The following is a 27,465-nucleotide window of genomic DNA, read 5'->3' on the forward strand; positions in this document are numbered from 1 at the left end:
CCTTTGAACTGTAAATCAGACAAGGCAAAAGCCAAGGCAAGGCATAGCACCGGCGTTTACGGTTGCACGGTTGCACAGCTGGAGAGAAGACTGGAATCGAAAAGACTTCAGAACCTGCACGGGTCATGTTCTCTATTGGAGCTAATTTTCAATGCTGGGCTCGAGTTCCTTGACGCTGACGCCTATCTGTCTCATCCACAGCGGTGGTCTAGCAGGGAATGCGTGTGACCTTCACTCCGGAATTCAGGGATTGTCTGGGAACAGCATTGTTCGACCATCCCAGCCTACTTTCTGACATATGCCGGCCTCCATCTCAGCCTAATTAGTGTTCGATGCCCGATCCCTCCCGAAGTCCTGTGTTCTTCAGCATGTTTGACACATGCCTACTTCCACGCAGGCTTGTTGATATCAGGTTCGACTATTCCCATAGATAGTACAGGCCAGTGAGAAAGAAGGCTGCCCAAGAAAAAACATGCCACTCGGTCACTCGGTGACCCAATCACTCACATTCCTGACGTCTGCGTCGATGCATTTATTCCCTAGTGCCTTCACTAGCTGTATCGCCGAGAGATCATAGGAAGACTAGGATGTACAGGATACACGAGTACCAAAGAATATGGGAGCCTGGCGACACCGTGATCTACCCACCCACACAAGGCAGAGAGGACTCGGGATTAGAACCACAGTTCAAACGGACACCTATGTCCATACCCATGGCTATGTCAGAGTGCCAATGTCAATGTCTGGTGATGTCCACTCCCACATCCATGTGTATGTGTCCTGTCTCTTCTGGTATCCCGTCTTCTGCGCTGAGTATTCTGTGTCATACCTAGACGGCAACGTCATCGTCACGGAGCAAGTTGTGACTGGTGCTGGGTGCCTGATGTCTGTGGGACAGTAGTCACAGTCAATCAGTAAAAGTCTCGGCCCCCAGAACTCAGGAAGCCCAGACGTCACCCACACGGAACGGAAACATGGGGCCAGAACCAAAAAACAGAGACAGGGACAGGGACAGGGACAGGGACAGGGACAGGGACAGGCACGCAGGCACGCGCGCATTTGTAGAGAGGGTGTGCGGCAATTTCGATTTTTGTTGTTCTGCCTTGCCCTGCGACGAGGAAAAGTGAGAGAGCCGGGGGCGAGAGTCAGCCATGATCGGCTCAGGTCAGTTCGGTTCGATTTGATTCAGCTGGACAAGGAACACGACCACGGACACGAACACGAACATGAAGTTGAGCCCCTGTCACTTGGACAGCAGCCGCTCGAGCAAGGGTTGAACAGGTGCGCAATCTGTACTCGTATCTTTGGTATCTTCCATCTTGGCATTACGTTGGTGCAAACTATCCCTGTAAAGACGTTGCTCCAAACATTCCAATCTACCTGTATTGATACAGTCTCTCGATGCCAGCAACGAAGAGTGACATCTGGAAGTCTGAAACAACATTGTGGTCCAATCACCTCGAAGAGTAAGAGCGCCTACCCTCCCTCGTTTCTTGTTGCTTTGGCTATGTCTGTTCTTCCGCCGGCGCTACCTTGACATATTCCCAAGCGATTTCATCTCTTCCTGATACCTGATACCGTAAATCGACAACCCTTGCCATCGTATCAGTCGCCGTCATGGCCCAAGTCGAAAATCCGGCCGAGGCCGAAGCGAATGGAATAAGAGTGCTTGATCCCAAGGGGGGACCTGTTGCTCGATGTAGGGCCACATCAGCTCCTGGTATCCTCGCGAGTCCTCGAGTTATCCTGCCCTTTCTTCAAAAAGATGCTGCAATCGAACGCCTTCCTAGAAGGCATCGAACAACCCAATCCTCACCAGCCACCTGTCAAGGAAGTGGATGAAGAGCATCCGGACACCTTCTACTCGATCTGTCGCGTTCTCCACTACCTTCCAGTCCAGGCACCAAAGTCTATCGGTGACTACAAACCCCTAGCGGACTTGTGCAACTTTTACGGCTGTAGCTTGGCTTTGTCTTTTCATGTCAGGGCTTGGATGGGAAATTGGGAATGGTCAAGTCTTTCTGCCGACGACCTCCAAACGTTTCTGTGGGTCGCGTTCGTCTTCCATCTGCGTGATGAGTTTTGGCGTCTCAGCCTCCATTTGGCAGAAGCCTTGACACCCAGCGAATGGAGGGCATGGGAAGTGCATCCCATGCCTGCCCGATTGAAAGGTATGCATCGCCAAGGGAGATGAGATGTTGTACCTGTCAGTTTTGCTTGCCACTAATCCAGTTCCTTCCATTTACAGACGACATGAGAGACCTTTGCGAGATTATCAAGAACTCGTTGCAACATCGGATTGAAAATACCATCGATGATGTCGGCGGGAATGGTGAAAGGCACGTCAGCAAACGCGATAAGATCTGCCGGCGTTGTTTTCGCACCAAGCCTTTGGCAACCAAAAAATGTGGTAACTGCGGATCCAGCGAGTTTGATGATTACGTTTGCACGAAGGAGGTCCGCCTATCACTCTTTCAAGAATGGCTCAGGCTGCATGGACTCTGGCCTCTAAGTCGGCTCCGTGGGTTAAGTTGCCGGGGATTTTTGGCAAGTATGCCTTCCTCCATGGACTCCCGGACCCCCTGCGGATATGACGACTCTTGCCCTTTGACGGGAGTAAAGGTGCAACTGATTTTAGATCTAAAAAAGATCCCAAGTCTCGTTGATCGCTTGAACCTCGAAGACTACGACCCTGCATGCCTCGATGAGGAATATGAGACGGAGTCTCTGGAGTTTTCAAGGACCTGAATTGGAGACTGCGCAATCGCGATGCACGAAAAGGAAAGCGGAAATGGGTGTTAGATCCGAAATTGTCACATTGATCGTCGGCTCTGCGTGGATTACGGTGCGCTCGAGGATTAAGAGATATAAATAGCTTCAACTTAAGCCACAGCCACTTAAGGCATTTTACTTTCGATAGGGCTAGAGTGTAAGCCAGAGCCTCGATCTAGACACTAGAATACCAGCCTTAGGGTAGGTGCCAGAATTAAAGACGGTTTATCTTACTACGACTTCGATAAGATTAAAGAGACCCTCTAGCTCTACCGGATAATTATCTTTCTAAGATACTTAATATACTCTACGGCCTCTCTAGAGTAATTCTCCTATTTCTAGTATTGAAATTCTATATCTAGAGATAGTACTCCGTAGCTATCTACTTAATAGAAGGACCGCCGTATAATCCGCTATATATCTTAGCACCTAGGCTTAGCCCCCTGTCACTTAGACAGCAGCCGCTCGAGTAAGGAACGAATAGGTGCGCAATCTATATGTTTAGTGTCTTCTATCTTGGCGCGACAAGGAAAGTTCTTGGGCCTATGGAGTACTTTCTTATCCTGTACGAGTACAACCGTCTTTCATCATCTTCTCATCTACAACCGCCTTTCATCTTCTCCTGCCGTACACACTTGGTCTCTTATATTCTTCGCTCATACGTCTTGTCTTTCACCCATGGCAGCCCCCCATCAACCTGCACATGGACTTCCTCTCGGCCCATAGCCGAATATCCCAGTCCTCGAACAAGCCTTCCACCATGCCGGAGTAGAGCTAGGCAGACTGGCAAACATCCCAGCTCTCGCCCAAGGCGATGAAATCATCAACCGTCTTGACCAGATGCAGAACCAGATACAAAACCAGCTGCAACAGATCGTTCAAATGCAACAGCGGATGTTTCAGGTCCAGCAGCAAATGCAGCGCCAGATGGATCAAAATTTCGCCAACGTCCACACCACTCAACGTGCTAGGTAAGTGAATCCCTTATAGTGACGTCTCGATTAGCTGCTAACTGGTGAAATTTGTACAGCGAATTTAATTCCATCGCCAGACTGCAGAACTCTGCTGCAAAGCACCAAGGGTCTACTCTTACTGCACTTCATGACACGTTCACGAATCTTGTTATTCCTGGCTTCCCACAGACTTGCGCCGCCCTTGCCGCTCTGGACGAAGCCCAAATTGACGCCATCTTGACCGCCCTCGGACTGGATCTCCTAGGTACTCTGGCCGAACGTCGATCTCTCCTCGAATTTTTCATTGGGGTTCCAGACACATAGGGGCTCCCCATGATGGAGTGGTTGGTCGAAGGGAACAGCCACAACCATCCCCACGATCATTTTAGTTGTTGCTTGCAATGACTTCTCAACACGGACTTGGCAGACCTTGCTTCCAAGCTCGGTTCTTGCACAAAGAATTACGACGATATGGGCCCAGGCTTGCTGTATGGCACTAAGGCTTATGACTTATGAACATCAAAGATGAAGAAGACGGCGATGACACGCACTCTACTGTATCTTAGATTGTATGAGTATAGAACGCATCAAAGATGCAAGGGATGATCTTGATCGTCGGCTTTGCGTGAAGTACTGTACGCTCGAGGATCAAGAGATATAGCTTCAGCTTGAGCCACAGCCACTCAAGGCATTTTGCTTTCGACAGGGCCAGAGCATGAGCCAGAGCCTCGACCCAGACACTAGAATGCCAGCCCTCTCAGCCTGGAACCTAGCCCAGATGCTGCTGCCATGCACCGCGAAAGGGGTATGAGGGTCAGGGTTTCTTAGCCGACGTTTCGAGCATGACAGGTCATGCCTGAGGGAACAGGGTCCGAGGCTGGGCATTCCATTCCGACTTCCGAACATGGACATGACGGCATTTCACCTCCAGTAGGGGGGGGGTGCGATGTCTTTCATTGCCACAAATGTACTCCGTAGTGTTGGGGTTACTGTCTCTCCAGACTCCAGGCGGAAAGATCAACCTTTCCTTAAGGAAATTGTAAGGGATCCAGGATCCAGAATGGTGGGGTGCGGTTTGAATCTGAGCCCTGAGCCCTGAATCCCGTACAGCAAGTTGACCAAACTTACCTAGTGCTCGAGTGCACGGATAGTATCGTAGGAAATTACAGTACATACATACCTAACGTGCACACCCACCCACACCCACCCCCAGCCTAAGCCCCTCCAGGAGTCTCAGCCTCGCGCTCAGCCTCGATTCAGGCCACCCCATCCGCCCAAATCCTCATGTCGTGCAGTGGTCAGTGGTCAGATTCGTGATTCTAATTACCGTACGGAGTATTACAAAAACATAATTACCAGCACCTGCCTACCTGTGGTGCCTGTGGTGCCTGTGCCTGCACCCTGTCTTGCCCGTCTGTCTTGTCTTGTCCTGTCCTGTCCTGTCCCGTCTTGTCTTGTCTTGTCTTGTCGCGCCCGTGAACTCCCCCTCCCTTCCTTCCCCTTCCATGACTGTCGCCACGACGGCCGCAAATCTACCCGTACAGCAAATCATCTGTGCGTGTATCCGTACATGGATTGTAGTTTCAGTTGTCTCGAAATCGGAAAATATCCCTATTCAGTACTGGATTCTCATTTCCTATCTAAGATACCTAGTAGTTCCGAGCCGAGCCTTAGCCTTGCATTCATTGTTTTTGGGGTTTGTTTTGGACGTGTTTTTGTGAACCCCCAGCCAAAAATACACAGCCAAGCCAAGCAAGCAAGCAAGCAAGCAAACAAGCAATATGCATGCATCCAAGACAGACTTAGACTTGCCGACTGACAAGGAGTAAAAGAGACATGCCAGATCCTCCCTTCCATCATCTATAGAGAACATTGCAATCAAAGCCTAGATATAGGTAACCTCGAGTTCTACCTCGCCTTGCCCGCTCTCGATCGTGTCCTTCAACCATAGCCCGTACTCGGCTGGACTGCTGCAAGTCGAGCTCCCCTTTTGCATCGGATCATTGCTGGACCATCCATGGTATAGAGAATGTCGTTTGGAGGCTTTTCGAGGGCTGTTCCAGGTCGAGCATCCTCTGGGATGCTAGACCGTCCCCATGGTATCCGTACATGTGTTATGCTGTTTGTCGACATCATTATGGTACATTCAACTCATTCCCGCTCTCGTAAAAAGTCATATGTGGTATGGATCAACAACGCCGGGCCCTGTCACCGTCGCACATGCCGTCGTGGAGGCTCGGCCACAATGACAATTGGTTGCTCTTCGTACCGTCGCCGTTGTCGCTTTTCTTGTTCATCTCTCTCGTACAGACTTCCTTTTCTCTCCATATAGCTGAGAGGTCTTGCTCGGCGTTCGGGTCTGTATTGTTCGTCAACCCTGTCCCGGTAGACCTGCTCTCTTCTTTCACGGCGGGCGGTGGAGGGGGTGATCTCGACCATCTCAACGTCACCCTGGCGGTAACGTCTTTCTCTCGGCTGATCCTCGACATGATATTCCTTTCTTCGCTCTGTCCGGGGAGAATAGGAGGAGGGCCGCTCGGTCTTGTCGGCTCTCTCTAACCTTTCTCTCTCGAATGTGGGCGTAACCACCACCGGTTTGGAGGCTCTGAGGGTCATACCTCGGTCGAAAGCCTTGACGAGGCTGCTGATGACTTCACAACCAAAAGGGATTTCGATCTGGACACGGTCTCCTCTCTTGCGGTCAATTACCGAAAACGGCTTGCCGCCCTTAGAGTAGATATAGTTGGCAACATCTATGGCATAGGCGTTTCCCCGGTCGCAGAGAGGAGTGTCCTGCTTGTACGCCAGGTAAGGGTCCTTGCAGATGTTGCACTTGGAGGCATGTCTAGCGAAGTGCTCCATGACAGACTGCTCGTCGTCCTTCGCCGGACGGATGGAAGTCACCTCCGTGGCGAAGCCGACGACGCGCTGGGCGGTGGCACCTCGCGCCATCGTCTCGATTGGGGTTGACGGGGAGCTGTTGATGGGGGTGGAAGTGTTTGAATGGACCAAGGGTGGGATGGGAAGAGGAGTGTAGGATCTTGTTGGCGCACGGGTGATGGTGATATACTCGAAGGCGGGAGTCAATGGATCCGAGGCGCGAGGCCTCTTGGGATAGTAGTAGTAGGTGACGGAGCGTGGATTCGACAGCGTGACGACTTGTTGCGAGACGAGAATTGGTGTATAGGCAGCCCCGATGAACTGCGAGGGGGACGCTTGGGCAATGGGGGTCAATGAGGGTGGGAGCAAGACTGATTGAGCACTTGGAAGAACTGTCTTGATATACAATGTGAGTGAAGGAAAGAGAAGGAATCAATGGACAGAGAGGGGGGATTTGCGAGGAGTTATAGCCTTGAGATGGGAGGAGGCCAATGGAGTGTAGGACACAACGGTGCGTTTGCTGTGAATGGAGGGAGCTTTGGTTGGAGGGGGATTTTGGTTGGATGCCTGGACCAGGGACAGATTCATTATACTCGAACAGGAAGGGCGATGACGGCAATGGGACCAAATCGCCAGGCTGCCATGGGCCGTGAGAAGCGTGCGATGACTGGAAACTGGAAACGGGCCGGGGTGAGTCAGAGAATGGAAGAGAAGTGGACAGGCAGTGCTGCACCGGCGCCCTGGATGCCCCGAGGGGAGTGGACACGGATGACTGACGCCGACCGGGACCATGTGGCCAGCGTGTATCAGTGTATCGTGTGTGTAGTACGTATGTGTAGGAAAGTATGTTTGCAAAGGAAGAGAAGAGCAAAATGGGGCCAAAAGAGGAGATGGTGAGGGTGAGGGTGGTAGTGTGGTAGTGTAGATAGCTGTGCTAGGGCCAGAGTGTACGGTTGTAGCAGACTCGAGGGGAAGGGTCGAAGGTGGAGGGTCGAGGGTGGCAGTGACCAACTCTAACATCGACTGCGCCCCAATGGGAGCGGTTTAGAGAGGGAGCTAGAGGGCAAACCCGCCGCGGGGCAGACAGGCCGACGCATATCTGGTTGGCTGTCTGCCTCACCGGTCGAGACAGGCACCTACCACCACCTACAGGTGCTGGAGGCTCTAGGCTCCTGTAGTGCCGAGTTCTGCAGTAGCCTCCTTAGCCTAAGCCCGAAGCCTAAGCCTTACAAGTCGCCCTGCAGGGTGCGAGTTTAAGTTGTTGGCTGAGGCTGCGCCACCACTGGCTCTGTCTCTGTCCGACTGATACTCTAGGTACGGAGTACGAAGTACGGATACTCGGTGCCTAGTACCTATTAGTATTAGTATTAGGTACAATGCTCATGTACCTTGAACTTCTAACGCACTACAAAACTACCGCTCCGCCAGATTCCCCGGTACTTCAGAGAAAGGTCCTACAAAAGTCCCCTTCGGCTACACTGACGTATGTCGTATGGCGCATTGTAGGTAGGTAGCTAGGTAGGTACCTAGTACTCAGTACCACCTAAGTACTTACCTACCTCCCGATGTAGGACATCATCTGATCCTGAGGGATGCCTTTCCCTCCACCCTCCTCTTCTAACCGATGTCACTCCTGCCACTATCCCACTCCCACTCCCCGCCCAGTCGTGGTGGGCTTAGGAGGCTTCATCGATCCGTCATCGGGTCCCACATCCCGGCACTACATTGCAGCCTTGCGATCCATCCTCTGGCTCTCCGAGACTCCCCTTCGACAAAGAGTACGGCTGCGACTTGACATGAACGGTGACTTCTTGTGCCTGTGTGTATACCTGAGCGCCTTGCTGTACAACACTGCCGTGTCGTGATCACTAAACAGAGGCTGTCTACTCGCACACACACCCGCCGCAGGTTTAGGTTCTGTGCTGCTGTAGCCCCATCGGAGCAAACAAACAACAAGCCGGCAATCGAGACACGATACTACCGTCCCCAGGCTTTGAGCCATCAAGGCTCTCGTGAGAACTCGGTTCTGTGCTACTAGTATACGGAGGAACACGAGACACCCTTAACAAAACCACTCCTCATTTGTCCCCTTCGCTCACTGCAACCACAATCTTGCCCCGTGCGTGGTTTGTTTTGAGCTTTTCGAACGCTTTGGGGGCATCATCCATCCGAAACACCTCATCCGATACCGCCTTGACCTTTCCTTCATGCATCCACTTCCCAATCTCTTCCAGCTGGGTAGCGTCTCCGGAGACGGCCAAAAATTGATATCTGCGCTTCCCACCACCCAGAAACCCCGGCCAGACGGACCGGCTCACCAGCTTGAGCACAGCCTGCCATGACACCTCCATCCCCACTTGCACGTATTTCGCCTCGGGCGTCGTGAACTCATGACAGTGCTGGTACAGTGTGTCGTGCGAGCCAACGTTGTCCACAATCAGATCAAACCTGCCTTGGTTCGCTTCTGAGGTGGACAACGCCTTCTTCCTCAAGACCTCGACAATGTCCTCGCTCGTGTAATCAAGCACCTCGTCCGCCCCCAGCGACTTGCACAGCTCGACATTGCGTCCGGAACAGCTCGTGACCACATAGCACCCCACTGCCTTTGCAATCTGAATGCCCCAGACACCCGTGCCACCGCTTCCACCATTGATAAACACTCTAGTGCCCTGCCCTCTTGTCACATTCGGTATGATGCATTGATAAGCCGTGAGCCCTGCAGTGCCTACACATGCGGCGTCCTGGGCGCTGACGCCCTCTGGCAACACTGCGAGCGCTTGCTTCCGTGCCACCGTATACTCGGCCAGGGTGCCAAACTGCCCGGGTGCGTCGAGGCGGCCAAAGACTAGCGTCGATGTTGCTAGCTCGCCTCCTCCCGGGGCTGCCACCCGTCCCGCGAAATCTAACCCCGGCGAAGCGGGTTTCTTGATCATCAGACGCCCGACCACAGGCAACTCGGCGAACTTGTAGTCTACCGGGTTTAGAGACGTCGCGAGAATTTGTACCAGCACTCTATCCTGGCCGAGCGTTTTGGCGTCGTGGGGTGGGAGCGCCGCCGCCGTGTTCAAGGTCAGATTCCTCTCCAATCCTCCGTGGGTTTGGGTGTACTGCCAGGCGCGCATCGTCGATGGCACTTGTGGAGACGCCATTTCGTAGAGGTTTCAACAAGCCAAAGACTCTAGGTGAAATAGGCGCTATGTCCTCGGCGTCCAGGATCACCTGGTTTGCAGGTAGTCAGAGGCCCGGATGGTGGTCGTTGGAGTCACAGGAATGCAACTCTGTACCGAGGATCAGTGAGTGCGTGTTGTAGGAGAGAGGCCAGTTCTACAAACCAATATTGGGTTGCTGGCCGAATCAAGTCATGGACTCATGGGAAATGTAGCTTCAAGACACCACCTCACAGCATGATGATGCCTAGCCGCTGTCGTTGGATATGGGTGTAGTAGTACCACCAATATTTAGTGGCATGCCATTCTAGTTCAAGTCACCGAAGTCTGTTGCCTCTGTGTCGTCACCACCCACCATCCACAAATGTTTGGCGGCTTGGTCACACTCTCTTTCTTTCCTACCGAGGTACTCTTCATGGTAGGCTAGAAATCGTTCCTCGATATGAGCGGATGATGTCAAGGAATATAAATGTCTTTCTAAGCGGAATCGGAATCCCATTCAATTCCAGCAAGGTCAATGCCAATGCAAATGCCAATGCCAGCCACAGTAACAATACAAATCCGATGCATACAGAAGCGACCAGCTGGTGACTCAGAATGTAACCATGAAAACATGAAAATTCTTGTTCCATCATTCTGACTCTTCTTCAAGCCCTTTTCGCAAGCAATGCCGCACACTCGTTGATCATGCCGTCGACATCGGAGTTATTCAGATATCTTTCCGTGTAGTCGCATAACTTGGGCATCTTTAAGTAATCGCTCAGGTCAATCTCTTCTTTCTCAGTGGGTGCGTTGAATCGGAAATAGCCTGTAGGCCGGTCTGGGCGTCGCCGGTTGCGCTGGCGCATGTTCCGCTCGAAATCGCGGTGCTTTGCCTCGGTGTTGGTTACGAAGGCGACGGTCTTGGACACAGTGTTGAAGAATCCAGAGATACTTCGGCCGCGTGGTTTCTTGTTGGGATTGTAGTCCGGATGAGTGGTGCCCAAGCTCACAATGCATCTGATGTGTGGAGACTGACATTCTCGGGCAACCAGATCATATCTGTTGTCCCAGACCTGGTCAATCGGATTATTGTTGAGCAGTCCACCGTCCCAAAAATTCAGCCCCTGGATGTTGACTTGCTTGAGGTACGTTGGTGCAGCTGATGTTGCCCGTGCGGCATCTTTGATGCTGATGGTGTTGAAGTTGAGGTCCTTAGCCCCGGCAGACACAGGAAGAGGCGCAAATGGAGGATCGTAGTTCCGCAGGAGAATGCTCTCTCCTTTGTCGGCGAGCGTGGCACACATGAACCTGTAAGATCAGCAACGAAGTGAGCCATTATTCAACGCTTTTGCATGCTCACATTTGACCTCGGTTCTTTTTAATGAGCACCGCATCCCCTTTTCTGGCCTTGTCATCGTCATCTAGAGGAAACGCTCCCACAACCGTGTCGATGGCCTTTTCCAGCGGCTGGTGAGAGAATTGGGATTGGCCGGTCAGCATCTTGAACTTGATCCAAAGGTCCCCGACAAGCTTTCCGAAACGACCAAGTCGATACAGAGAGAGCCGACCTATCCTGGGACTGAAGACCTGTTTGGCCAGGATGTGATATTGTGCAATGACTTCGCTGCATTTCATGTTTAGGCGAAACAGCATGAGCGCGATGAGTCCCCCAGTACTTGTGCCTGCTGCAAGATCGAAATAATCCACAGGTCTTCGTTCTTCTGGGTTGATAGCTTTGTCCTCCTGGGCCACTGTCCCGTTCTCGATCTCACGAACCCTGTCCATGATTTTTTTGAGTATAATCATGCTCGAGATCCCTTTGACACCGCCACCGTCGATTGACAATAGGTTGTATGACTCTTCAGTTCCTGTCTCATGGAGAGGCAGTCTCGATGTATCTTCGCTGGCTGACATACTTGTTCTTGACCGCACCAGATGCGCCACAGAGCCTTGGAAGAAGCGTTCCCGCTCACACCCTAATGTCTTTTAGGACGAGGATGTCGTCGTGTAATGCTTGACCAGGAAATCGTGTAGATGTTCAAAGATTATGAGGGTGGCTCTTCTGCTCAATGGCCGGCTTTCCAGATCCCGCTTCTTGTTTGGACTGTGGTAGTCAAAGTTACATAGTCTGGGCTGCGCGGGCGCCAGGAGGCATTGGGATGGCCGCAGGATTGGTTGGAGGCGTTGGTACTGTTTGTAAGTGAAGTGCGAGGGGCAGGTCTCGGCCGGTATGCAATGAAGAGCGGAGTGTGTGCTGTCTGACCATAATCAAGAAAGTGGTATCGGAGAGCTGCAGAGACGAGACAGAACCCTCTCATGAGATAGGCTAGCAACAGGGAGGCTGCGGTGGTTGCCTGAATCAGAGGTGTTCAAACCTGCGAATCACTCTTTCGTGCTCACTAGTCTTGTGTCTCTCGTATTTGTCTGTGACGGAAAGTGGCAGGACTGAGATGGGTGCAAGCCGCATGCAGACAAACGGTGTGGTTTTGGCCATTGGATTCAGACACACCGATTCGACAACAAACATTCCTATTCCGTTCTCGCTGTATCCAAGGCTGCTAGTTCAGAGTCCAGAATTCAGGATTTGAAAGAAACACGAGCTACTTGCTCGTCCTCCATCCATCTCACCGACTTTCGAGGAAAGCTCCGTCCAGCTTGCCGTCCAGCAAGGCTTCCATGTCAACCGTCCCACCGGCCAGATATCTCTCACTCACCCCTAGATTGATTCTTTTGCCCAACAGACTCGCCAATTCGGCTCGCCATTGGACAATCTGCTCTTTCTCCACTGCTCCTTTCTCTTTGTCTTTCGCTGCTTTCCCACCACCTCTGCCTCGTTTGTATTTCTGACCTTGACTTTCGAATTCCTCGCTGTCATAATCCACCCCGAGCTCCTCTGCCGCCGACTTCAGCCAATCGTCCTTGCTAGCTGCTTTCTCCTTGGCCTGAGTAGCACCGGTGATCTTCTGAGCCAAACTCACTCGATCTTGAAGCCGTGTCAACAACCGGCCATCTACCTCCATCATCGCCGGCGCTTTGTCTGTCTTATGCACTTCGATAATCAGCCTTGCTACGCCTGCCACCTCCTCGGGAGAGCAAAGTAGAATTGACCGTCCGGAGTTTTCGGCACGGGCAGTTCTTCCGGACCGATGCACGTACATGTCCGCAGTTCGCGGGACATGGTAGTGAATGATCAATTCAACGCCTTTGATGTCTAAACCCCTTGCGGCAACATCCGTAGCAACTAGCACGGTCCGCTGAGATGCAAATTTCTCCAATGAGCGCAATCGCGATTTCTGAGGCATGGTAGAATGTAATCCTGTCGCTGGCTGTTTCAGGTTCTGCAGCAAAGAGGTCAATCTTCTGACAGCAGAGATACTGTTCGTGAAGACCAATGTCTTCGCAGTAACATTCTGCAGAAGCAAGGCGTAAAGATAGAGGTCCTTCTTCATCGCTCCACATTCCACAATAGACTCAGACAAGGCTGAGGCCATTTGAGATGCAGGGTTGACATCGATGAAAGTGGGTCTCGGTTCTCGGAATGAGAGCTTTTGAAGGAGGTACTCCATCGACTGTTGATTGCTGAGAAGTTCGGTGTCGTTTCGCCATTGTGACGATTTCATTTTCACGGCCAGTTTTCGTTGCAGACCTTTGTGAAAGGTAGCCGAGAAGACAAGCGTCTGTCGCTGAGACTTCGGTGACTCCTTAGATGCCCCTTCGATGCTGTCTTCGTCTTCGTCAAGCACTTCCCTGTCCAACGCATCCAGAATATTTTCCACCTCTTTAAAGTGCCCTTCACTAAGTAGACGGTCCGCCTCGTCTACAGCCAAGAATTTGATTTTCTTGAGCCGGTCCATCAAGCTACTTGTTTCTTGATCAGTAGTCGCATCATTCATCACTTCCCAGAGTCGACCAGGCGTCGCAACCACAATATCTGCAGACACCAATTGCCGCTGCTGTTTGTATACGGACAGTCCACCAGTGACAGCGCAAACTCTAGGGTGATTCTCCAACCCGATACAAAGCTCGTTCAGGTGTCTATTCAGCTGAAGCGCAAGCTCTCTTGTTGGTGCTAGGATGAGGGCTAGGATGGAATCTTTGACCTTTGCTGGGCCATTGACTGCAAAATGCTCCGTTGCTAGCCAAGACTCAAAAATGGGGATTCCAAACGCCAATGTTTTGCCCGAGCCTGTCACGGCTTTCCCGATTACATCGTGGCCCTGGAGAATTGCCGGTATAGCTGCCTTTTGAATTGGTGTTGGATTTGAGAATCCCTGCCGAGCAAGCTGTGATAGCGTCGTGGGCGATAGTCCGAGATCCTTCCATGCCGACACGTCTGTCCTAGGATCTTCTGGTGACTCTGAGAGTACATCAAAACTTAGCGTATCATTGAGCTTATCCTTCTCCTGGGACTTCGACGAGTGCACAACTCTGGCTGCAGTCGGTTTTGAAGATTTTGAAGCCGAAGGAGCAGTAACAGTGGTTTTTGTTGCTTCTGCATGCTCGGGACGCTCACCCTCGTCCTCAAACCCATGCCATTCGTCGAGGACAGTGGGATCGTGATGTTTCTCGCCCAGCGTTGAGGCTGATTTTGGCCGGAGGATCACTTGATGGCCAGTCGTGTCTCGAACTACTTCAACATCTTCAATCTCCTCAAGTTCATAGAACCCCTCCGCGTCCTCCAGCCTCCCTGGCAGAGGGACAGGCCTCCATTTTAACGCATCAAGATGAAAGGGTTGACATCCAGTCTCAGGGCTTAGCGTGGATTGAGGCGGCTTCTGTTTTTTCCGTGGCTGTTGACTCTTTGCAGCCAGTTTCCGCTTGGCATTCTTCGACATTCGGAATCTAGTGTGACGGTCGTAATTCGAAGGTGGCAGAGCCTGTACTGATCCTGAAAAAAAGTCTGGAAGCGGCGGAGATAAACTTGGAGGATTAAGGATAATTCCGTAGCGCAGCCCTTGGCGACTACTACAGTAAGTACTATCACTGCAGCTCTTTGCACTCCGCCGTAGCAGTCTAAGCAGCAACCCTTCGATCTCCGGTGATACTTTAAACAATTGGGCGCAAAATGATATTGCCTAAAGCGTTCCCTGGCTGTCCTGCTTCATCATTCGCCGTGGCACCACTATGACTCTATTTTCGAGAGTCCTGCCCCGCAGGTCAATCGGTCGAGGTTGCTCAACTACGCTTCTCTCAGGGCGTCGGAACCTCTCTGCTCGAGACAGGCTCTTCCGTGTGTCGGAAGAAGTCCAAGATGCTCTCGCAACCGGCAAGCCAGTTGTTGCCTTGGAGACAACAATATATACGCACGGTAATACGACCTGGAGAGCTTTCAGCACGTATCTCTTGATTCTCATGGCTCATCAGGCTTCCCCTATCCCGAGAACGTCGCCCTCTCTTCGCACCTTGAGTCACTGGTCCGTGTCAATGGCGGTGTCCCTGCAACCATTGGAATATTGAACGGCAAAGCACTTGTTGGCATGTCCCCGGAAGAAATAATACAACTTGTCTCCACTACTGGCGATGATAATACTTGGAAAATATCGAGGAGAGATTTGGGCTTCATCGGTGGGCTGGGGCTGAGAGGGCAGAAACTTCACGGCGGGACTACCATCGCCGGGACAATGATCCTCGCTCACTTGGCCGGCATAAAGATATTTGCAACCGGCGGCCTGGGAGGAGTCCACCGAGGAGGAGAAAATTCCTTGGACATCTCTGCAGACTTGACCGAGTTGGGGCGAACACCTGTCACTCTCATCAGCTCCGGGTGCAAGAGCTTCCTTGATATTCCCCGTACTTTGGAATATTTGGAAACGCAGGGTGTTGGCGTCGGGACCTTCGCTGACGGCAGAGCGGGAAGTGTCGATTTCCCGGCTTTCTTCTCACGAGACAGTGGCGTGCCTAGTCCTAAAGTCATTTTGGATGAAGCTGATGCTGCGGCCATTGTCTACGCTCAATCGCAGTTTCCGATCCACTCTGGACTACTTTTCGCCAATCCCGTTCCCGAGCACTCCTCAATCCCAAGGGACGAGCTTGATTCAATCATAAACCAAGCCGTTGCCGAGGCCGATGAGAAAGGTATCGGCGGAAATGCAAATACCCCCTACATCTTGAGACGAATTCGGGAATTGAGCGACGGCGCCAGTGTGGAAGCTAACAGGGCTTTGATCTGTGCCAACGTGATACGCGGCACCAAGGTTGCGGTGGAACTGGCAAAGCTCGAACGACGAGATGGTGCAGCTCCGCAGCGGTGAGCCGTGTTAGAATCCAAGTGTCATACTTAAGGCATCCATTAACAAGTGCTAGAAGTCATACCAATATCACACCTATCGCCAAACTTGAAGAGCCTGTCAGCTGCAGGGCAATCGACGAGGGCGTCCCGGACAACGAATGGGTCCCTCAACCAGTAGAGATATTGGTTGCTGGATCGCTGGCAAGTGACACGATCTGCGATTACGCACCGTTTGAGGGCACTTCCTCTCCCATATCACCAGCGTTGCACACCTCAAATCCCTCCAGCATTTCTCAGTCTGCAGGCGGCGTTGGGCGGAATGTGGCAATGGCTGCCCACCTTGCCGGTGCGAGCGTCACTTTGGCGAGCGTAGTAGCAGATGATCTTGCCGGATCGTCGCTACTCGATCACGTCCAGAAGAGCGGTCTTTCCACAGCAAGCATCTTCCGACTTCCCAGCGAGGGCGGTGCCAGAACCGCACAGTACATTGCCGTAAATGACAGAAACAAAGATCTGGTCGTTGCAATGGCAGACATGTCAATCTTGTCTCGCCGAGAGCTGGAAGACCTCACATATTGGACGGAGCAGATAAAGCAACACAGGCCAAAATGGGTTGTTGTGGACGGCAATTGGTCTCCAGCAATTCTTTCATCCATAATCACTGCTGCAAAGGCTCATCAGGCCATGATAGCTTTCGAGCCTGTATCAACGGCAAAGGCTGCCCGCCTTTTCCACAAACCCGGCTCAGTGGTCTCCAGTACGATGGTTGTGCCCGATCATGTTGTTAACCTCGCTTCCCCAAATAGCTTCGAGTTGACGGCTATTTACAATGCAGCAAGAGAAGCGATGATGTTTGAATCAGAGCAATGGTGGAGCGTCATCAACAGTTTGGCTCTCTCGGGCGCCAGTTCACGGGATCGGCTAACTTCGGTGGCGGGTCACGAATTGGTCGAGGAAGGTATCCCACAACAGTGCATTCAGCTTCTTCCCTTCATTCCAAACCTGGTGACGAAGCTCGGGCGCCAAGGATGTTTGCTGGCGAGCTTGCTTAGACGGACGGACCCCAGGCTGACAAGTCCGGAGTACGCCCCGTACATTATTTCCAGGAATCTGTCTCATGATCTGGAGATTGGAGGTGTGTATATGCGCCTGATTCCACCATCCGTCGAAGTTGATCAGTCGGAGATCGTCTCGGTCAATGGAATTGGCGACACAATGCTGGGTGTCATTGTGGCCGGCCTTGTAAAGGGACATGTGCTCGAAGAGGTTGTGCCAATTGCCCAAGATGCAGCGGTGCTCACATTAAAATCTACAGAGGCAGTGTCGCCAGCCGTGCAATGCATCAAAGCAAGGCTCTCGGGCGAATGAGATGACCGAAAGAGTGGTTGGGTCGCGTGTCACATTGGCGTGCTGGGGCAAAGGCTCGACGCACCAATAGCGTGCTCACACGAATCGAACGCTCTTGACAAAAGTGTCCATCTGAATGAAGTCTGCGGACTTCTGCATTTCCTCCTCCTGAATGCAGTGCTCACAACAATGTCGGAGCTGGATTCTTATAGTGCAATCTTGCCGTCATGAGGCTGCTCACCGGCATCAAGGCCATGAAGTTGCTATGTGCCCTCGGTCTGGCCGTGTTTGCCTCTGCACGACAGGGAGGCGCGCATACTACGGATCCGGCGATTTCCGAGATATCGATTGACGGGCTCAACACCAGCAGCTTACTCCATCCGATCAATTTTTTCGGTTCAACGCAGGCGACCCAACTTCATGCCAAAATCGCCGCACGGCAAACAGCATGCCCTGATCCGTCGACCAGCCAGCTTTGCGACTCAGGCTATTGCTTTCTCGCCCAAGATAATGGTGACTCGAGATGGGGCACATGCTGCCCTGCGGGCTTCAATCTCTGGTTGAGTTCAAGCCAGTGGTCCAAGCAGAGATGTTGTCCGGCAGGGTCGACGAGCGACCAGTGTGGAAGCGCTGGAGGGTCTGAGCCCCCGTTACAGCCTGTGTCGTGTGGTAGCGGCGGGACAAGATCCGGATGGGCTTGTGTGTATTCAGATCAGAATGTGAACTCGGCCTGGAGGGTGATGGTGATGGCGTCGAGGACACTGGCAACAGCATTGATGGTGGTGTGGGTGAGCAATTGGATTTATCAGTGATTTTATCCGAACACAGATGTCGATGTCTCGGCGAGAGATGCAGGGTGATGATAATGCGCCCAAAGGAATGAGTCACGCCCGCTACTATCTACTATCCAGATGGAATTTCATATACATAATATCAATGTTCGTATCAGAATGTCAGAGGCGGGGGGAGGGCGGGTTCCGTGCAGGCAAGCCTTGGGACTGCCGCTTATCGCGCCGACCCCGGTGCGGTGCGGGGGTGGGCGACGTCTCACGGACTGGATTTTGGGTGAAGGTCAGAGCTTTATTAGGTTGTGTTATATCAGTGCTGTAGCCTTTTTAACATACTGGTAAATCTACATCTACCTCAGACACCAAAGCAAAGCCGAATTACACAACTGCAGACCGACAGAGGACCGACCGACAGACCGACAGACCGACAGACAACACCCGTCAGCCCTGCGAAGATGTGCATGAGGGAAACGTGTCCGAGTTGCCGTACGTTGCCCATCCTTGGTGCCCACCATCTTTATGATTGTTGTGCGCATCGTCAGTGTTTCTCGTGTTCCTACTCCCTATAGGGTCGCCTTTGAACCCCCCAGTCTGCAACTCTGCACGAAACGCCGGCTGGAGGAAAGAGCTGGTGGTTCATTCCAAACAGCAGTCTTCGAAGACCCTGCCGGCACCCCCGGGCGTCCTTCTCCTCCTCCTTTCTCCTCCTTTCTCCCTCTTCTTTTCCCGTTCACGCTACTGGTACTGTTACCGCTACCACGATTGCTACTGACGGGCCATCACAGAGAAGGCAACCTGGCGGGGTTGCGGGAGACATATCCCTTCAGTGCTCGACTCGATCCCCGAGCAACAATGGTGCACATGCAAGCCGAGGGTCGAAGTGGATGGGAAGAAGTACCCACCCAAGCAGGGCGAGGGCAAGCCTGAATGAGACGGACGAGACGGAAATGGATATGGAAACAGAGATGAGGTGGGCACCTCGTGGGCAACAATGACTTGACTACTGTGCAGCGATGACGGGCCAGAAGAAAACGGCGTCAGCAAGGTGTTGCAACAGTGGCACTTGTAGATTCTGGACTAGAGTTACATTGATTCGATCCGATCAAACCTGGCTGACCCGTGGCTGCGACTTCGCGGTGTGTACCAACTCAAGACACGAATGTCGAGTCAACCCAGACCAAGTCCGGCATGATGTTCTCAAGTGTCAAGTGTCAAGTGAAGACGATGCCACCGTCAACCACAATCGTCTGGCCCGTGACGAAGTCGGAGTCCTTGGAAGAGAGGAAGCCGCCGACCACGCTGCCGACATCGTCAGGCACACTGACTCTGCCCAGCGCGGTCAAGTCGGAGGAGTATTTCTTGACCGTCTCGCCCTTGGGCCGGCCCTCGATCTGGCCGAGCTTCTCATCGATGAGATCCCACATGGCGGTGCCGACGATGCCGGGCGCATACGCGTTGACGTTGATCTTGTGCTGGGCCATTTCCATGGCGAACACCTGCGTCAAGCCCCTGACCGCCCACTTGGACGCGCTGTAATGCGCGAGCAGCGGGAATGGCTTGAACGCGACGATGCTGGCCGCGCCCAGGATCTTGTACGAGCTGCTCCCCTCGGGAACGGGGCCTTGCTTGATCATCTGTCGCGCCGCGTGCGTGTAGCTCAGCCATACCCCCATGAAATTGACGTTGAACATGCGTTGCACGTCCTCGTCACTCAGATCTAGCGCTGGAGCCACCTGTGCGATCCCCGCGTTCGCCACCATCACTGTCAATGGGCCCAGTTTGCTCACCGACTCTTGGATCAGCCCTTGCACCTCCGACGACGAGGTCACATCGGCAGCCACCCCAATCGCCGTCCCCGATCCGTGTGTCTTGTTCAATTCGTCCACCAGCTTGTCTATCCCCGCTTGGTTGGCGCCCACGTCGTTGACGCACACGGCATAGCCTTCGCTTGCGAGCCGGCGGACAATCGCTTCACCACTGCACTAGAGTCAGCTGTCTAGGTTGGCTCATGCCCTCGTTTCAGGAAACTTACATGCCCCGACTTGAGCCTGTGACAATGGCCGTTCGTTTAGCCATCTTGTTCTGCTCCCTTCCCTTGGTATGATCGATTGTATCGTGGTCTGTGGGAATGATTTGCTGTGCCGAACAAACAACCAGATAGTTCGACTAGTCTGCTGGGAGGGTGAATCGAGACATTTCCGGCTCACAGAGCAGAGATATATAGGCCCCATCCCGACCCAGCTTTGCTCACAAATCCCGAGGTCCCCCTCCGGACGCACGGAGGGTTATTTGTACGACATGGTCAAAATCATGTGTCTGTTTTATGGCCCTCCAATCATTCGGGAATGTGGAGTAGAGACTTGATGAGCAAACATTGAAACGAGGAGAAATGACATGCGGGGACAATTGGTACCGAACGCAGCTCGGCAGGATTCTTCCGAGATGCCAATAGTAGGTTTCGAGTGCCTGGGAAGCTGCCGACTTGGTTGGTTGGCGGCATCAGAGGACGTGTTACTGCTTCAGATGTGCAGCTTGCTGACTGTGTCTAATAGACTCAGAGTGTTCGCATGGCCCTCCCAGTGCAAGGCAGGATTGAGCTCATGTAGGGGATCTTCCCTTCGGCAGGAAGGTGCCAAAGTACATCCTCTCTGGTTAGATCTTCGCGATGACCAGATATCGTATTCCCCTAGAAACGCGAGCCGTTGGACATCGAGGACATTTGACAACTGGTAGTGAGGGCTCTTTGGGGGCCAAGAATCCAAGCCATAGGTCGCCTCAAAAAAACGTGAAGTTGATGGGTAGAGAGGTGTCAGAAACCGGACAGAGCGGATTAGACCTAGCCTAGCGTGCGTGTCCTTGGGAGTATGTAATCGCTGTTTGACGTGTTCTTGTGAGCATGCTGTGGGCCAAAGGATGTCACCAAAGTTCGAAGGCTCGCCTCCGAATGCGATTCCGACTCCGACTGATGATTCCAGTCAAATCAGTCCATGAATTTACAGACTGGAAGCCGGTAGCTGTGCACATTCCAGTATTTTCTTCGAACCCCTTCCCACTCGTGGTCCAGATCGGGAAGCGTGACGTCTTCCCATTCCACATCAAAGCCAGATTCGAAGAGATCCATTTCGACCACTCTCTGGTAGACGTCGTAGCTGATCTGACGATCGGCACCCATGCCGTTGAAAAAGGACCATTTGCCCCTCTCATTCAGAAGGCCAATCACCTGCTCAGAGAAGAAGTCTCTGAAGTCGGCATAGGACTCTGCAAAAGTGTCGAAATAGATGGCATCAAAGACTTCGCCCTCGGCGACCAGTTGGGGGAGAATGTCCTGCCATTTTCCGCTATGAACGACGACATTGGCCTTGTTCATCCATCCTTTGTCCCGCATCTCGGTGAGAACGGCAGGGTGGGCCTCGACGATATGGTGGCTTGCTGGTTTATTAACATGGTTCTGAATGCACGAGTCAATGATGCCCATTCCAAATCCAATATTCAGAATCTGCATTCCTGGCTCCGACAAGAGAGCGTCCGCCGACCGCTGCATGATGCCGCCTTCCCATGCCATCATCACCCCATTTTGCTGTTCATCGAGGAGTTTATCACTGCTGAGCGCCAAGGCAGACGAAAGGTAGACCGAGCTGCTGACGTCTTGTGCCTGTGCCTGTGCCTGCGCGGTTGAGACGGCCAGTGACTCATCCTGCTCCTCGGGTTCTGCCTGAGGGGATGCCGTTCCCATGCCATTATCTGCATCGTCGCCTTCATCGTCGTCCAGCTTCTCATACTCTTCTAGCCGGCTGAGTAGCATTTCGGCGCGAACGCCAGCATCGACCATGAGTTGGTATAGACTGGTCAGTCCCAGTCGGTAGGCCAGGCAGCCTGGGGTCTCGTTGTTATCGTCGACCTGATTCCAAATGGCACCGTTTTCCAACAAGAACCTGACAGTGTCGACGCCGCTGGCCTCAACGTCGGTAGTCTCGTGTTCCTGTTCCTGTTCCGTGCCACTTCCATTTACTGCAGGCTTGCATGAAGCAATGGAAGCGTGAAGAGGCGAATGGCCTGTCGTCGGTTCTTGTACGTCAACGGCCTTGCACTCTGGAAAAGAATATTCCTTGATGCACTTTTCTAGTCTCTCAATGTCGTGTTTTGAGGACGCCCGCATGATCTCCTGGATGTGTTCTTCCAAGGACTGGCCATCAGTGCCCGCCGTGGGTGGTGAAGCCATCTCCAATGGTCTGTCAATGGTGTCTGCTTCAAGCCTGCCGTCTCTTGACTTTATTGTTGCAGTGTCACTGTCACACAATCAATTGGAAGTCTTTATGTTCAGACGTCGACGCAAGTTTCAGTTTCTTGGATTTCCCGGATAAAAGAAAATCCGTGCCGATGGCAATGGCCGAGCCAAGACTCCCTCTGATCCCGTGACACCGCCGGACACCAACTTGAACGACACCTTCATTCAGCCTCAGCTTGGGGGCTTTTGTCTTTATCAACCGAGCATCGTGTAGCCTGCGCACTCTCTCCATCGGACCGGTCCTTTATGAGTCTATCGCAGTTTTAGTGAGATGCTAGGGCACATTCTCTGCCGAATCTCCCTCCTGGTCCTGGGAAGCAGCATTGCCGACGACAAATAACCTCTCTTGTGTCGCCTCTTTCTGCTTTTTGCCGTTTGCCTCCACGACTCTCAAGGACAATCGGCGACCAGGCACTTGAGACCTCAAAACTCCATCCTGCCTCTCTCGGGAAAACATGCGGTGGCTTGCAACCGAACCGTGCTTGTTCATGCCATCCAACCGTGATGCCGAGTTCTCGGATGTGGTAGGGTCTTGCTTTCAGCCTTGGGGTTGCCAGTTGTCCACAGGATCCAGGCAAATATTGCACCTTAGAGGCTGTTGGGCGGAGATTTGCCAGCTGAGACTTGCTTCCTTGCCAGCGACTGGCATCTCCACCTCGTAACTGCTCCGCCACAGCACCATCATTCCAGGCAAGCTCGCCGATCTCAAAACTCAGCTTCGCAACTCGTCCAGACACCAAACAGAATATCAGTGTTCAAGTTCACCAATACCATATCTCCGGCTGCACCATCTGCGAAATAAAGCTCCTCCTTGTCCTAACAATGGGTAGGCCGAAGAACAAGAGCATTAAGTCGGGAGTCAGCAACCAGTCAAGTGAGGTCTCACACGAAATGGCACCTGCCCTCGGATCTGGTCCTTCGTTGAAAGCTGCAGATGGACACAACGTTGATGGCTGGGCGGACGAAGACATCCGAATATACAACGAACTCCTCAGTGAAAGAGCGAAACTAGAAAGGGAGAAAAACGAGCTTGAGCAGAAATCCTCCAGGCATCAAACTCAACGAGCACTACTTGCTGAGAATTCTACCACCCTAGACAACTTGTTCAGAGTCCAGTTCGGGGGGGAGGTCAAGTTCGTAGGTGAAAGCGTATGTTGCCTGGACACAGACCTTGACCAAGCCTGTGCAGTGGGATCCCATACCACCTGCGGTCATGACATATGCACACGAGCCAAGACCAAGGGTGTCTCGTTGACGGAACTGGATACGATCAAATATTATCATGCCAGGATCCTGTCTGAGAAATCCCAAAGGATGCAGAATGCCTTGCGCAAACAAAGAGACGTTGAGCTCGTTCGGGTCAAAAGGGAGGATGAATTGGAGCTTGCATGGAGGGCACGGAGAGCCGCTGTTTCAGACAAAGACGTGGGCGGCAGTGCTGAGATGCCACATGGCTGGCAAGCTGAAGGTTCTGGCATTGTGATTCCGGCATCCCTAGACACGGTTGCACCCAGGCATGTCTTGCTTGATCCCAAGAACAGTGCCATCTTGGAGGCCGCTAAGGAGAATGAACATGTTGTTCGCCGCATCCGGGGCAGGTTGGAAAGAATTCGGCACGATGTAAATGCAGGCAAAGTCTCGCCGGCAGATGCTCGTGTGTCGTTGGACCAGGCCAATGTTGAAATGGCAGAGGCCGAGAGAAAGAACAATGAGTTCAGGCAGTTAATTATGGATGCCGAGCCTACCCTCTCACGCGCTCATCAAGCTGACCATGCCAGTCTCGCAAACGCGCTCCAGAATACCTTGGCCGCCTCCACCACTGACAATTTCTCCAATGCCCTCAATGTCATGAGAGGCTTCTTTAGCACCTCCGACCCCCAAGAAGTCCAAACAGCCATCGGCGAGCTACGCCGAGTCCTTGAAGTTAACGGACCGATGACCCCGATCCTCCAAAAGTCTTTCCAAGCTCTTTCAGAGATGTTGGCCAAATCAAATGCCAGAGTCTCCAATACCGATGCCACTGGCGCCACCCCCAACGACGGCAGATCCTGGGCCTGCCACGACTATGTGGACGTGACGATGCACCTCAGACCGACGCCGGACAGCCAGTCCTCTACTCTTGGGCCCCGCGAACTGAATCTAGACAAAGACACGATCAAAGCTAATTTCGAGTGCATCAAAGTGGAAGAGGCGGCCAAGAAGGACATGGAGAAGATCGCTGAGAGGATGTCCGATGATACTGCTGACAACGTCGCTGCTGCTCTCAAGAAAGTCAAATCGAAGGCTCTGCTCAAATCCCCCATACCGCCTCTATCCGAAATCGTCCTTGAAGATGTGATTACCGACATTCTGTATTACCGCTCTGTCAAAGCTCTGGTGGCTGAAGCGGCCGGCGCTGTCACTCTATCCTCTATTTCCGGCAAACTGACCTCGCTTGTGATCAACATGGCTCGAAAAGAGCCAGAAAAGTACGTGGCTACATTGGAGTTGGTCAAATTTTCCATCAAGAAGATCCTAAGCACACAAAACAAGACGCCCTCTGCAATTCTTTCCGAGGCTGTATCAAAGGTCGAAGACTCAATTCCCAAATTCGTCGCAGCACATGAAGCGAAACTGAGAAAGGGTGGCACCAACAACAAAATCCCTCCAACTGGCTCCACGGCAGCTTCTGAGACGATATCTAGCTTCTCTAAAAAAGCCCCTTTCGCCAAATACCTCCTCACGGGCGACCTCGTCGATAGGGAGTCGTGGAATGTCTTCATGAACTTCTTCAGGACACAACTTGTCCACGATGCGGGTAAGGTTAGAGACCGAGTTATGGCGCACTACCGCAAACATCGGGATGAAGGGATTTGGGAGATCTTCCGGGTGGTCGCCGATCATCACACCCTACACAACTTCCGCTTTGAACCTTGGCAGGCCGAGAAAGAGTTGTACCGTGCCAACATGACGGTTGCTGCTCTAAGCCGTGAAAAAGTGCTCGACGCGATTCTGGCGTATCAGAAACGTGGCATCTGCCCTGGAATGGCGGCTGTCGCGATATCTCAGCGTCTCACCTATCAGGTCAGAGACGACTTTGATGCTGCTAAAAGCAGTACGATGCTTCTGAGGAACCTCTTCGACCACTACAAGCCACTTGACAACCGAGACTGGTTCCAGTCGTTCAGTTTCATAGCCCAGGCCATGATAGACCTCTTTGCGGTCATAATCTTTCAAGCGAAAGGTCTCGACCCAAAAGATGCGCCGATTCTCGCTGCTGATGTAGTCGGTATCGTCTGCACATTCGTTCTGCGAGCAGAGAGCCCCACCGCTGCCGCCACCAATCTCCATGTGATTCAGGCTTTCATATCCAGTACCTTGGTGAACCACAAGGATGACATCGAGCTCGGCAAACTGCAAGGTGTCCTGCTACGATTCCTTCACATATGTGGGGACTCCCGGTACAGATGCACGCCTGACCACGCATGCAAAGCACTTATCACGGCTTTCAATACTGAAAAGTACAAGGCGCTTGTCCCTGCGCCGTTGAATGTCAGCAAGCAACCGCAGCCCAAAAATTCCAGCAATCAACATCAACCTCAATTGACACTGAACAATACCATAGAATATCTGAAGCAAAGTTTGGCCAGCCAGCCAGCAGAGAAGCTGGTTCCCATCAGAATTTACATGCAATGTGTCCATGATTGGGAGACAGCGACGCTACTCGCACCCCATCTGAGATGTCTGCAGTCTGGAAAGACTTGCACTTGCTCAAAAGAGGATCAGCTAGCTGCCGAAGATTTTCAGATTCGCAAGAACATATTGGATGCCGGCTTTGAAGAACTGAAGACCTACCTCAAAAATGACGAAGATCCACCTAGGACATTGTGGGTACGTCTTGAGAAGGAGGCCAAATCGCTTCGTGCTCTTACCGTGCGAAAAGCGGACGAGGCTGAGAAAGAGACTGAAAAGAAAGCTGCGCAAGGGAGGTCTCGTTTTGCCGAACACATTGGTCACGATTCGGAAATAGACACGCGTCTGAACACACGACGCATCAAACTTAAACAAGTTGCAGTCAACTTTCCCAGAATTCAGAACAACCTTTCCAGCAATTCATCGGTGACCGGCAATCTAGAGAAAGACTCATCCGAGGATTCGGCAATCCATCAAGCCGGCAAAGCGACCTCTGCAGCCAACCAAGCGTCAACTTCGAAGATGGGACAGGCTAACTCAGTGGACGACCACTCCAAGGTCGATCAGCCTCTCCCTCCGTCAACTTCTGCCTCGATAAATGCACCTCACCTGACTGACCGGGAACTTGTGATGATGAAGCAGCTGGTCAGGTTTGTCGACGGCATTTTCAAACTGGAGGACACCACCGCGGATATCAGTGGTCTCTCACAAAAAGAGGCGCTCAGAGGTATCTCCAAGCAGCTTCGTCAAATGGCGGTCGGACACCTCGAAATGGCTTGGATCGTCACAGAAGCCCAAGGGTATTTCGGCTTGCAGGCCTGGATCGAGCGTAACTTCGGCAGAAATGACGCGGACGGTACCGACACCGATGATGATGAAGACCTTACCATGATGAAGGACGCTACCACCGCCAGTTATGAAAAGGGCAGAGGTCTCAATGAGACGCAAGAACAAATCCAGGACAAACAAGTCACTCCAGCATCAGGCGCTGCATCGGTAGCACAGCAACACCAACAAGCCACCACCGCTACGGAAACAACTGGTCACGACTCATCAGCACAGAAGAAGACCGGCTCCCAGCGACGCAAACGCCTACCAAAGGGCAAGCGCTAGATGATGCTATCTCATGCTCCGCATCGGCGCCATCATGTCGGGAACAGGGGCGGTTCATCAGACTAGGCAGGCTGTGGAATAACTTTCGCTTTTTACGATCGATCATGGCAGACCAGGCGTTGGGGCGAAAAAAAGTTGTACAAGGTACGGAGTTTTACGGATCCTGCAGCGGCTACCAGACATGGGCAGAGGCATGCAGATGATTGATAGACGTGTCTTCACAAGCCACAAGCCACGAGCCACGAGCCACGAGCCACTGGCGACGCGACGTCTGCTG

At 52.5% G+C, this 27,465-nt stretch overlaps 9 protein-coding genes across 9 annotated transcripts; 3 read left to right on the forward strand and 6 right to left on the reverse strand.

Annotated features, from left to right (window-relative positions):
• Window positions 1-3,612: 3,612 nt before the first annotated feature.
• Window positions 3,613-4,049, forward strand: A1O3_02566 (uncharacterized protein; the record flags this gene model as incomplete). The annotated part of the gene is made up of 2 exons (XM_007732706.1): window positions 3,613-3,743; window positions 3,803-4,049. The coding sequence occupies 2 exons, from the start codon at window positions 3,613-3,615 to the stop codon at window positions 4,047-4,049; spliced, it is 378 nt and encodes a 125-aa protein (XP_007730896.1).
• A 1,884-nt stretch (window positions 4,050-5,933) lies between these two features.
• On the reverse strand, window positions 5,934-6,677 carry A1O3_02567 (uncharacterized protein; the record flags this gene model as incomplete). The annotated part of the gene is made up of 1 exon (XM_007732707.1): window positions 5,934-6,677. One exon carries the CDS (start codon window positions 6,675-6,677, stop codon window positions 5,934-5,936), a length of 744 nt encoding a protein of 247 aa, XP_007730897.1.
• Window positions 6,678-8,683: 2,006 nt separating this feature from the next.
• On the reverse strand, window positions 8,684-9,754 carry A1O3_02568 (uncharacterized protein; the record flags this gene model as incomplete). The annotated part of the gene is made up of 1 exon (XM_007732708.1): window positions 8,684-9,754. The coding sequence occupies one exon, from the start codon at window positions 9,752-9,754 to the stop codon at window positions 8,684-8,686; it is 1,071 nt and encodes a 356-aa protein (XP_007730898.1).
• A 665-nt stretch (window positions 9,755-10,419) lies between these two features.
• A1O3_02569 (uncharacterized protein) lies at window positions 10,420-11,668 on the reverse strand (the record flags this gene model as incomplete). The annotated part of the gene is made up of 2 exons (XM_007732709.1): window positions 10,420-11,062; window positions 11,115-11,668. The coding sequence occupies 2 exons, from the start codon at window positions 11,666-11,668 to the stop codon at window positions 10,420-10,422; spliced, it is 1,197 nt and encodes a 398-aa protein (XP_007730899.1).
• Window positions 11,669-12,378: 710 nt separating this feature from the next.
• A1O3_02570 (uncharacterized protein) lies at window positions 12,379-14,589 on the reverse strand (the record flags this gene model as incomplete). Its single annotated transcript, XM_007732710.1, has 1 exon — window positions 12,379-14,589. One exon carries the CDS (start codon window positions 14,587-14,589, stop codon window positions 12,379-12,381), a length of 2,211 nt encoding a protein of 736 aa, XP_007730900.1.
• A 289-nt stretch (window positions 14,590-14,878) lies between these two features.
• A1O3_02571 (serine/threonine protein kinase) lies at window positions 14,879-17,351 on the forward strand (the record flags this gene model as incomplete). The annotated part of the gene is made up of 3 exons (XM_007732711.1): window positions 14,879-15,062; window positions 15,119-16,001; window positions 16,058-17,351. 3 exons carry the CDS (start codon window positions 14,879-14,881, stop codon window positions 17,349-17,351), a joined length of 2,361 nt encoding a protein of 786 aa, XP_007730901.1.
• A 1,978-nt stretch (window positions 17,352-19,329) lies between these two features.
• Window positions 19,330-20,194, reverse strand: A1O3_02572 (uncharacterized protein; the record flags this gene model as incomplete). The annotated part of the gene is made up of 2 exons (XM_007732712.1): window positions 19,330-20,095; window positions 20,151-20,194. 2 exons carry the CDS (start codon window positions 20,192-20,194, stop codon window positions 19,330-19,332), a joined length of 810 nt encoding a protein of 269 aa, XP_007730902.1.
• A 904-nt stretch (window positions 20,195-21,098) lies between these two features.
• On the reverse strand, window positions 21,099-22,337 carry A1O3_02573 (uncharacterized protein; the record flags this gene model as incomplete). Its single annotated transcript, XM_007732713.1, has 1 exon — window positions 21,099-22,337. One exon carries the CDS (start codon window positions 22,335-22,337, stop codon window positions 21,099-21,101), a length of 1,239 nt encoding a protein of 412 aa, XP_007730903.1.
• A 957-nt stretch (window positions 22,338-23,294) lies between these two features.
• On the forward strand, window positions 23,295-27,188 carry A1O3_02574 (uncharacterized protein; the record flags this gene model as incomplete). The annotated part of the gene is made up of 1 exon (XM_007732714.1): window positions 23,295-27,188. The coding sequence occupies one exon, from the start codon at window positions 23,295-23,297 to the stop codon at window positions 27,186-27,188; it is 3,894 nt and encodes a 1,297-aa protein (XP_007730904.1).
• Window positions 27,189-27,465: the final 277 nt, after the last annotated feature.

This window comes from Capronia epimyces, assembly GCF_000585565.1.
Source record: "Capronia epimyces CBS 606.96 chromosome Unknown aczIQ-supercont1.2, whole genome shotgun sequence".
Taxonomy (NCBI): Eukaryota; Fungi; Ascomycota; class Eurotiomycetes; order Chaetothyriales; family Herpotrichiellaceae; genus Capronia; species Capronia epimyces.